Below are 11,036 nucleotides of genomic sequence, written 5' to 3' on the forward strand. Positions count from 1 at the left end.
AAAGCTCCCTCTACACTGTCCCATCAAATACCCCCAGGGCAGGTACAGGTGGTTAGATACAGAGTAAAGCTCGTTCTACACTGTCCCATCAAACACTCCCAGGGCAGGTACAGCACGGGTTAGATACAGAGTAAAGCTCCCTCTACACTGTCCCATCAAATACCCCCAGGGCAGGTATAGCACGGGGTTAGATACAGAGTAAAGCTCCCTCCACACTGTCCCATCAAACACTCCCAGGGCATGTACAGCACAGGTTAGATATAGAGTAAAGCTCCCTCTCCACCCATCAAACACTCCCAGGGCAGGTACATGGGGTTTAGATCCCTGTTTTGAGGGATAACTATTGGCCAGGACATCAGGGATCTTTTACATCCATTTGAGAGCAGATGGAGCCTCAGTTTAAAGTCTCATCCGAAAGATGGCATCTCTGACAGTGCGGCGCTCCCTCAGCACTGCACTGGGAGTGTCAGCCTGGGTTTTGTGCTCAAGTCCCTGGAGTGGGACTTGAACCCACAACCTTCTGACTCGGAGGCAAGAGTGCTACCACTGAGCCACAGCGGACAAATAAAGAGTAAAGCTCCCTATACACTGTAAACCCATACCTTAGTGGCCCATACCTTAGTGAGAGTTGGTGCTTTTAGGAGAGGTCGGGAGAGAATTAAAATCCAGGATTGGGAATGTTGGAGACTGTCTGTTGATTTACCTGAGTTTCATGCCAAACTCTCTCCCTCTCCTGTGTTTCAGGCAGTTCTTGTTTGTTGTCCTATTCACTACTTTCCTGTTCAACTGCGTGGAATACGATGTGCTATTTGCAAATAAGTTTATAAATCACACAGGCTCCAGTCACCCGGAGAGGAATAAAGTCACTTTGCCTGATGCAATTCTACCCACTGAGGAATGCACCACAAGGTGAGAGTTATCGCTGGGTGCGGGGGTGGGGGGGGGTGCGGGAGGGCAGCAGAGGAGCTGAACCAAATCGGTACATAAATCCAAAATCCTATTCATCTACATATCGGCCCAAAATCTGGTGTCGAAGTCATCATCATCATAGGCAGTCCCTTGGAATCGAGGAAGACTTGCTTCCACTCTAAAAATGAGTCCTTAGGTGGCTGAATAGTCCAATATGGGAACCACAGTCTCTGTCACAGGTGGGACAGACAGTGGTTGAGGGAAGGGGAGGGTGGGACAAGTTTACCGCACGCTCCTTCCGCTGCCTGCGCTTGGTTTCTGCATGCTCTCGGTGACGAGACTCGAGGTGCTCAGCGCCCTCCCGGATGCACTTCCTCCACTTAGGGCGGTCTTTGGCCAGGGACTCCCAGGTGTCGGTGGGGATGTTGCACTTTATCAGGGAGGCTTTGAGGGTGTCCCTGTAACGTTTCCTCTGCCCACCTTTGGCTCGTTTGCTGTGAAGGAGTTCCAAGTAGAGCGCTTGCTTTGGGAGTTTCGTGTTTGGCATGCGAACAATGTGGCCTGCCCAGCGGAGCTGGTCGAGTGTGGTCAGTGCTTCGATGCTGGGGATGTTGGTCTGGTTGGTTGAAGTCATGGTGAGGCTATGGCTGCTCGCCGTTATTTATGTGCAAATGCCACAGCCACTTCAGGCGACAGCAGATGCGCGACTGAATGCGGAAATCGAGGCGTTGCTGTGGGAGATGCGCCACTCCGTTTTGCAAAAATCGCATCTCGCTGTCTGGCTCTCCGTCAAAATGCCCTGAGCGACGTGAAGGTCCTGTACCTGCATTGTGAATACGGAGAAAACTCATCTCAAAGTTAAATCAAGTCATTACAAGTGTAAGTATCCTTTTAATGACATGATAAGTGTTAATGCCAGTTAACCTCTGAACATTTTCTATTACAAGTGTGGAATCTCATTCCTTCAGGTCTTAACTATTGTTGGAGAGTTTTAAAAACTTGAAATTTCTGTCTTTTCTCTCAATCCAATCTTTCTTTCCCTTTTTATTTCTCTTTTAATAAAGAGAGATGAGGTCCTGCAGGCAGAATTTAGGGAGTTAGGAGAAAAATTAAAGGATAGGACCTCAAAAGTAGTAATCTCCGGGTTACTACCGGTGCCACATGCTAATGAGTACAGGAATCGAAGGTTGGGAGGATGAACACGTGGCTGGAGAGTTTGTGCAGGAGGGAGGGCTTTAAATTCCTGAGGCAGTGGGACCGCTTCTGGGGGAGATGGGACATGTACAAACCGGACGGGTTGCACCCTAACAGCGCCGGGACCAATATCCTCACAGGGAGTTTTGCTCGTGCTGTTGGGGAGAGTTTAAACTAGCTTGGCAGGGGGATGGGAACCTGAGAACAAATTCAATAGGGAAAGGAAGTAAAGCTGAAATTGGAAAGCAAGAATGTAGAAAGTGAATCTGTAAGACAGGAAACCGGTATTAGAAAGTAGTAATCAAGGAGATCGTCCTGTGCTGAATGGTATATACTTCAATGTAAGGAGTAAAGCAAATAAGGTGAATGAGCTATGAGCAAAGGTAGACACTTAGGAATATGACATTATAACCATTACAGAGACATGGCTGATAGAGGGCCAGGTTTGGCAGCTCAATATTCCTGGTTACAGGATTTTTAGACAAGACAGAGAGGGGGGTAAAAAGGGGGGGGGGAGGGGGTTGTGGTACTGATTAAAGAAACTATTGCAGGGGTGAGGAGGGATGATATGTTGGAGGGATCATCAAATGAGGCCATATGGTTCGAGCTGAAAAATAAAAAAAGGGGCGATCACATTGCTGGGCGTGTATTATAGACCCCCAAAACTGTGGGAGGGAGATAGAGGAGAAAATATGTCGGCACATTGCTGTGAAGTCCAAAAAGCATAGGGCAATAATAGTAGGGGATTTTAACTATCCAAATATTGATTGGGACAAATATAGTGTGAAGGTATAGAGGGTGCATAATTCTTAAAATGCATCCAAGAGAACTTTTTTAATCAGTATGTAACAAGCCCAACATGGGAGGGGCCGGTTCTGGATTTAGTTTTTGGGGAATGAAGCTGGGCAGGTTGAAGGGGTATTAGTGGGGGAGCACTTGGGTGCCAATGACCATAATTCAGTCAGCTTCAAGATAGTTATGGATAAGGGACAAGGATAGACCAGGAATAAAAGTCCCAAATTGGGAAAAGCTAACTTTATTAAGTTGAGAAGTGATTTGACCACAGTGGACTGGAAACAGCTACTTGTGGGTAAATCAGTGTCGGAACAGTGGGAGGCATTCAAGGAGGAGATCCGGAAGGCTCACACCAAACATGTGCCTTTAAAGAAAAAGGCTGGGAAAAATAATTCGAGAGCCCCCTGGATGTCTAGGGACTTACAGGGGAGGATAAAGAAAAAAAGGGAAGCTATACCAACAGCTAAATACTGTAGAATCTCTGAAGGAATATAGAAAGTTCAGAGGTAAAATTAAAATGGAGATTAGGAATGCTAAGAGAGAGCATGAAAAATTCTTGGCAAGTAAAATCAAGGAAAACCCAAAGATGTTCTATAAATATATTAAGAGTAAGAGGATAACTAAAGGAAAGGGTAGGGCCAATTGGAGACCATGAGGGTAATCTGGGGTGGAGGCGGAAGATGTTAGTATGGTTCTTAATGAATACTTTGTGTCTGTTTTCACAAAGGAAAGGGGCAATGCAGATACTGCTATTGGAGGAGTGAAATTCTGGATGAAATAAACATAGTGAAAGAGAAGGTATTAAAGGTTTTAGCGGCTTAGAAAGTGGATAAGTCCCCAAGCCCAGATGAAATGCATCCCATGCTGTTGAGCGAAGCAAAAGAGAAAATAGCAGAGGCCTTGAACATCATTTTCCAGTCCTCTTTGGATTCAGGCAGGTTGCCTGAGGAATGGAGGACTGCTAATGTAGTACCCTTGTTTAAGAAGGGAGAAAGGGATAGGCCGAGTAATTACAGGCCTGTTAGACTAACCTCAGTGGTGGGAAAAATATTGGAAAAACTCCTGAAAGACAGGATAAGTCTGCATTTGGAAAGGTGAGGATTAATTAGGGACAGTCAGCGCGGATTTGTTAACGGAAGATCGTGTTTGGCGAACCTGATTGAATTTTTCGAGAAGGTAACCAGGAGGGTCGATGAGGGCAGTGCGTACGATGTAGTGTATATGGACTTTAGCAAAGTTTTTGATAAGGTCCCACATGGTAAACTGGTCATGAAGGTTAAAGCCCATGGGATCCAGGACAAAGTGGCAAGTTGGATCCAAAATTGGCTTGGAGATAGGAAGCACAGGGTAATGGTTGATGGATGTTTTTGTGACTGGAAGGATGTTTCCAGTGAGGTTCCCCAGGGCTCAGTACTGGGTCCCTTGCATTTTGTGGTATATATCAATTATTTAGATTTGAATATAGGGGATATGATTAAGAAGTTTGCAGATGACACTAAAATTGGCTGTAAGATTGATAATGAAGAGGAAAGTCATGGACTGCAGGAGGATATCATAAGAACATAAGAAATAGGAGCAGGAGTAGGCCATTTGGCCCCTCGAGCCTGCTCTGCATTCAATAAGATCATGGCTGATCTGATCATGGACTCAGCTGCACTTCCCACTCGCTCCCCATAACCCTTGACTCCCTTGTCACTCAAAAATCTGTCTATCTCAGCCTTAAATATATTCAATGATCCAGCCTCCACAGCTCCCTGGGGTAGAGAATTCCAAAGATTCATGGCCCTCTGAGAGAAAAAATTTCTCCTCCTCTCAGTTTTAAATGGGCGGCCCCTTATTCTAAGACTATGTCCCCCAGTTCTAGATTCCCCCATGAGGGGAAACATCCTCTCTGCATCTACTTTGTATCCTGTATGTTTCAATAAGATCACCACTCATTCTTCTCAACTCCAAGGAGTATCGGCCCAACCTTTCTTCATATGACAACCCCTTCATCTCAGGGATCAACCGAGTGAACCTTCTCTGAACTGCCTCCAAGACAAGTATATCCTTCCTTAAATAATGAGACCAGAACTGTCCGCAGTACTCCAGGTCTGGTCTTACCAACGCCCTGTACAGTTGGAGCAGGACTTCCCTGCTTTTATACTCCCTCCTCATTTGCCTTCCTGCTTACTTGCTGTACCTGCATGCTAACTTTTTAATGTTTCATGTACAAGAACCCCCCGAGATCTCTCTGTACTGCAGCATTTTGTAATCTCTCCCCATTTAAATAGTAATTTGCTTTTTTATTTTTCCTACCAAAGTGGATAATCTCAAATTTTCCCACATTATAGTCTATCTGCCAAATGTTTGCCCACTCACTGAGCCTGTCTGTATCCCTTTGTATATTCTTTACGACCTCCTCACAACTCCAATGAATCTGCTCTGCGCTCCTTTGAAGGCCAATATATCCTTTCTAAGGCGCGGTGCCCAGTACTGCTCGCAGTGCTCCAGATGTGATCTAACCAAGGCTTTGTCGAGCTGCAGCATAACTTCTACCCCTTTATATTCTAGCCCTCTAGTTATAAAGGCCAATATTCCATAGGCTTTTTGACTTCTTTTGTATCTGTACATGGACTCCTAAATCAATCATAGAATCATTATGGCACAGAAGGAGGCCATTCGGCCCATCGTGTCTGTGCTGGCTGAAAAAGAGCTATTCAGCCTAATCCCACTTTCCAGCTCTTGGTCCGTAGCCCTGTAGGTTACGGCATTTCAAGTACACATCCAAATACTTTTTTAATGCAATGAAGGTTTCTGCCTCTACCACCCTTTCAGGTAGTGAGTTCCAGACCCCACCACTCTCTGGGTGAAAAAAGTTCTCCTCAACTCCCCTCTAATTTTTCTACCAATTACTTTAAATCTATGGCCCCTGGTTATTGACCCCTATGTTAAGAGATATAGGCCCATCCTATCTACTCTATCCAGGCCCCTCATAATTTTATACACCTCAATTAAGTCTCCCATCATCCTCCACTTTTCCAAAGAAAACAACCCCAGCCTATCCAATCTTTCCACATAGTTAAAATTCTCCAGTCCTGGCAACATCCTCGTAAATCTCCTCTGTACCCTCTCTTGTGCAATCACATCTTTCCTGTAATGTGTGACCAGAACTGTACACAGTACTCTAGCTGCGGTCTTACCAGTGTTTTATACAGTTCAAGCATAACCTCCCTGCTCTTATATTCTATGCCTCGGCTAATAAAGGCAAGTATTCCGTATGCCTTCTTCACTATCTTATCCATCTGTCCTCATGCACTCCAAGATCCCTCTGTTCCTCTACACTTCTCAGTATCCTCCCATTTACATCGGATTACATAGGATATACAGCACAGAAACAGACCATATAATGTATTAACATGGATAGAGGAATAGTTAACGGACAGAAAACAGAGGTGCCGCAAAGATCAGTGCTGGGTCTCCGCTATTCACAATAAATATTAATAACTTTGATGAAGGGACCAAGTGCAATGTATCCAAATTTGCTGACGATGCAAAGCACTATGTCTGCCTGCGGCTTTTCAACACCTGTCAGTAAAACAAACAAAAGGATCAAAAACTCAATCTCAGCTGTATTTCATGGGCATATCCCAATTAGAACTGTGAATCATCTGTTTATGGAACTACCTTCTGAACCATCTTCCTTTTTTCTTTTTCTCTATGTCTCCCTCTCTCTCGACTCCTCCCTCCCTGTCTCCATTCTTTCTCCTTCTATCTCTTTCCTCATCTCTCTATTCTCACACACACACTCTCTCTCTCTCCCTGTCTCTCTCTCTCCCTGTCTCTCTCGCTCCCTGTCTCTCTCTCTCGCTCCCTGTCTCTCTCTCTCGCTCCCTGTCTCTCTCTCTCGCTCCCTGTCTCTCTCTCTCGCTCCCTGTCTCTCTCTCTCGCTCCCTGTCTCTCTCTCTCGCTCCCTGTCTCTCTCTCTCGCTCCCTGTCTCTCTCTCTCGCTCCCTGTCTCTCTCTCTCGCTCCCTGTCTCTCTCTCTCGCTCCCTGTCTCTCTCTCTCGCTCCCTGTCTCTCTCTCTCGCTCCCTGTCTCTCTCTCTCGCTCCCTGTCTCTCTCTCTCGCTCCCTGTCTCTCTCTCTCGCTCCCTGTCTCTCTCTCTCGCTCCCTGTCTCTCTCTCTCGCTCCCTGTCTCTCTCTCTCGCTCCCTGTCTCTCTCTCTCGCTCCCTGTCTCTCTCTCTCGCTCCCTGTCTCTCTCTCTCGCTCCCTGTCTCTCTCTCTCGCTCCCTGTCTCTCTCTCTCGCTCCCTGTCTCTCTCTCTCGCTCCCTGTCTCTCTCTCTCGCTCCCTGTCTCTCTCTCTCGCTCCCTGTCTCTCTCTCTCGCTCCCTGTCTCTCTCTCTCGCTCCCTGTCTCTCTCTCTCGCTCCCTGTCTCTCTCTCTCGCTCCCTGTCTCTCTCTCTCGCTCCCTGTCTCTCTCTCTCGCTCCCTGTCTCTCTCTCTCGCTCCCTGTCTCTCTCTCTCGCTCCCTGTCTCTCTCTCTCGCTCCCTGTCTCTCTCTCTCGCTCCCTGTCTCTCTCTCTCGCTCCCTGTCTCTCTCTCTCTCGCTCCCTGTCTCTCTCTCTCTCGCTCCCTGTCTCTCTCTCTCGCTCCCTGTCTCTCTCTCTCGCTCCCTGTCTCTCTCTCTCGCTCCCTGTCTCTCTCTCTCGCTCCCTGTCTCTCTCTCTCGCTCCCTGTCTCTCTCTCTCGCTCCCTGTCTCTCTCTCTCGCTCCCTGTCTCTCTCTCTCGCTCCCTGTCTCTCTCTCTCGCTCCCTGTCTCTCTCTCTCGCTCCCTGTCTCTCTCTCTCGCTCCCTGTCTCTCTCTCTCGCTCCCTGTCTCTCTCTCTCGCTCCCTGTCTCTCTCTCTCGCTCCCTGTCTCTCTCTCTCGCTCCCTGTCTCTCTCTCTCTCGCTCCCTGTCTCTCTCTCTCTCGCTCCCTGTCTCTCTCTCTCGCTCCCTGTCTCTCTCTCTCGCTCCCTGTCTCTCTCTCTCGCTCCCTGTCTCTCTCTCTCTCGCTCCCTGTCTCTCTCTCTCTCGCTCCCTGTCTCTCTCTCTCTCGCTCCCTGTCTCTCTCTCTCTCGCTCCCTGTCTCTCTCTCTCTCGCTCCCTGTCTCTCTCTCTCTCGCTCCCTGTCTCTCTCTCTCTCGCTCCCTGTCTCTCTCTCTCTCGCTCCCTGTCTCTCTCTCTCTCGCTCCCTGTCTCTCTCTCTCTCGCTCCCTGTCTCTCTCTCTCTCGCTCCCTGTCTCTCTCTCTCTCGCTCCCTGTCTCTCTCTCTCTCGCTCCCTGTCTCTCTCTCTCTCGCTCCCTGTCTCTCTCTCTCTCGCTCCCTGTCTCTCTCTCTCTCGCTCCCTGTCTCTCTCTCTCTCGCTCCCTGTCTCTCTCTCTCTCGCTCCCTGTCTCTCTCTCTCTCGCTCCCTGTCTCTCTCTCTCTCGCTCCCTGTCTCTCTCTCTCTCGCTCCCTGTCTCTCTCTCTCTCGCTCCCTGTCTCTCTCTCTCTCGCTCCCTGTCTCTCTCTCTCTCGCTCCCTGTCTCTCTCTCTCTCGCTCCCTGTCTCTCTCTCTCTCGCTCCCTGTCTCTCTCTCTCTCGCTCCCTGTCTCTCTCTCTCTCGCTCCCTGTCTCTCTCTCTCTCGCTCCCTGTCTCTCTCTCTCTCGCTCCCTGTCTCTCTCTCTCTCGCTCCCTGTCTCTCTCTCTCTCGCTCCCTGTCTCTCTCTCTCTCGCTCCCTGTCTCTCTCTCTCTCGCTCCCTGTCTCTCTCTCTCTCGCTCCCTGTCTCTCTCTCTCTCGCTCCCTGTCTCTCTCTCTCTCGCTCCCTGTCTCTCTCTCTCTCGCTCCCTGTCTCTCTCTCTCTCGCTCCCTGTCTCTCTCTCTCTCGCTCCCTGTCTCTCTCTCTCTCGCTCCCTGTCTCTCTCTCTCTCTCGCTCCCTGTCTCTCTCTCTCTCGCTCCCTGTCTCTCTCTCTCTCGCTCCCTGTCTCTCTCTCTCTCGCTCCCTGTCTCTCTCTCTCTCCGCTCCCTGTCTCTCTCTCTCTCGCTCCCTGTCTCTCTCTCTCTCGCTCCCTGTCTCTCTCTCTCTCTCGCTCCCTGTCTCTCTCTCTCTCGCTCCCTGTCTCTCTCTCTCTCGCTCCCTGTCTCTCTCTCTCTCGCTCCCTGTCTCTCTCTCTCTCGCTCCCTGTCTCTCTCTCTCTCGCTCCCTGTCTCTCTCTCTCTCGCTCCCTGTCTCTCTCTCTCTCGCTCCCTGTCTCTCTCTCTCTCGCTCCCTGTCTCTCTCTCTCTCGCTCCCTGTCTCTCTCTCTCTCTCGCTCCCTGTCTCTCTCTCTCTCGCTCCCTGTCTCTCTCTCTCTCGCTCCCTGTCTCTCTCTCTCTCGCTCCCTGTCTCTCTCTCTCTCGCTCCCTGTCTCTCTCTCTCTCGCTCCCTGTCTCTCTCTCTCTCGCTCCCTGTCTCTCTCTCTCTCGCTCCCTGTCTCTCTCTCTCTCGCTCCCTGTCTCTCTCTCTCTCGCTCCCTGTCTCTCTCTCTCTCGCTCCCTGTCTCTCTCTCTCTCCGCTCCCTGTCTCTCTCTCTCTCGCTCCCTGTCTCTCTCTCTCTCGCTCCCTGTCTCTCTCTCTCTGCTCCCTGTCTCTCTCTCTCTCGCTCCCTGTCTCTCTCTCTCTCGCTCCCTGTCTCTCTCTCTCTCGCTCCCTGTCTCTCTCTCTCTCGCTCCCTGTCTCTCTCTCTCTCGCTCCCTGTCTCTCTCTCTCTCGCTCCCTGTCTCTCTCTCTCTCGCTCCCTGTCTCTCTCTCTCTCGCTCCCTGTCTCTCTCTCTCTCGCTCCCTGTCTCTCTCTCTCTCGCTCCCTGTCTCTCTCTCTCTCGCTCCCTGTCTCTCTCTCTCTCGCTCCCTGTCTCTCTCTCTCTCGCTCCCTGTCTCTCTCTCTCTCTCGCTCCCTGTCTCTCTCTCTCTCGCTCCCTGTCTCTCTCTCTCTCGCTCCCTGTCTCTCTCTCTCTCGCTCCCTGTCTCTCTCTCTCTCGCTCCCTGTCTCTCTCTCTCTCCGCTCCCTGTCTCTCTCTCTCTCGCTCCCTGTCTCTCTCTCTCTCGCTCCCTGTCTCTCTCTCTCTCGCTCCCTGTCTCTCTCTCTCTCGCTCCCTGTCTCTCTCTCTCTCGCTCCCTGTCTCTCTCTCTCTCGCTCCCTGTCTCTCTCTCTCTCGCTCCCTGTCTCTCTCTCTCGCTCCCTGTCTCTCTCTCTCTCGCTCCCTGTCTCTCTCTCTCTCGCTCCCTGTCTCTCTCTCTCTCGCTCCCTGTCTCTCTCTCTCTCGCTCCCTGTCTCTCTCTCTCTCGCTCCCTGTCTCTCTCTCTCTCGCTCCCTGTCTCTCTCTCTCTCGCTCCCTGTCTCTCTCTCTCTCGCTCCCTGTCTCTCTCTCTCTCGCTCCCTGTCTCTCTCTCTCTCGCTCCCTGTCTCTCTCTCTCTCGCTCCCTGTCTCTCTCTCTCTCGCTCCCTGTCTCTCTCTCTCTCGCTCCCTGTCTCTCTCTCTCTCGCTCCCTGTCTCTCTCTCTCTCGCTCCCTGTCTCTCTCTCTCTCGCTCCCTGTCTCTCTCTCTCTCGCTCCCTGTCTCTCTCTCTCTCGCTCCCTGTCTCTCTCTCTCTCGCTCCCTGTCTCTCTCTCTCTCGCTCCCTGTCTCTCTCTCTCTCGCTCCCTGTCTCTCTCTCTCTCGCTCCCTGTCTCTCTCTCTCTCTCTCTCGCTCCCTGTCTCTCTCTCTCTCTCTCGCTCCCTGTCTCTCTCTCTCTCGCTCCCTGTCTCTCTCTCTCTCTCGCTCCCTGTCTCTCTCTCTCTCTCGCTCCCTGTCTCTCTCTCTCTCGCTCCCTGTCTCTCTCTCTCTCGCTCCCTGTCTCTCTCTCTCTCGCTCCCTGTCTCTCTCTCTCTCGCTCCCTGTCTCTCTCTCTCTCTCGCTCCCTGTCTCTCTCTCTCTCGCTCCCTGTCTCTCTCTCTCTCTCGCTCCCTGTCTCTCTCTCTCTCGCTCCCTGTCTCTCTCTCTCTCGCTCCCTGTCTCTCTCTCTCTCTCGCTCCCTGTCTCTCTCTCTCTCTCGCTCCCTGTCTCTCTCTCTCTCCCGCTCCCTGTCTCTCTCTCTCTCTCGCTCCCTG

At 50.6% G+C, this 11,036-nt stretch overlaps 1 protein-coding gene across 5 annotated transcripts in view; it reads left to right on the forward strand.

Moving 5' to 3' along the window:
• atg9b (autophagy related 9B) overlaps positions 1–11,036 on the forward strand; it is a 94,454-nt gene that overhangs the window by 35,620 nt on the left and 47,798 nt on the right. For all 5 annotated transcript variants that reach the window (XM_070897039.1, XM_070897054.1, XM_070897047.1 and 2 more), the window contains exon 5: positions 745–909. In XM_070897039.1, the coding sequence (XP_070753140.1) occupies positions 745–909 (165 nt within the window). The remainder of the gene's footprint in view (positions 1–744; positions 910–11,036) is intronic.

The sequence above is a fragment of the Pristiophorus japonicus genome, chromosome 1, assembly GCF_044704955.1.
Source record: "Pristiophorus japonicus isolate sPriJap1 chromosome 1, sPriJap1.hap1, whole genome shotgun sequence".
NCBI lineage: Eukaryota > Metazoa > Chordata > Chondrichthyes > Pristiophoridae > Pristiophorus > Pristiophorus japonicus.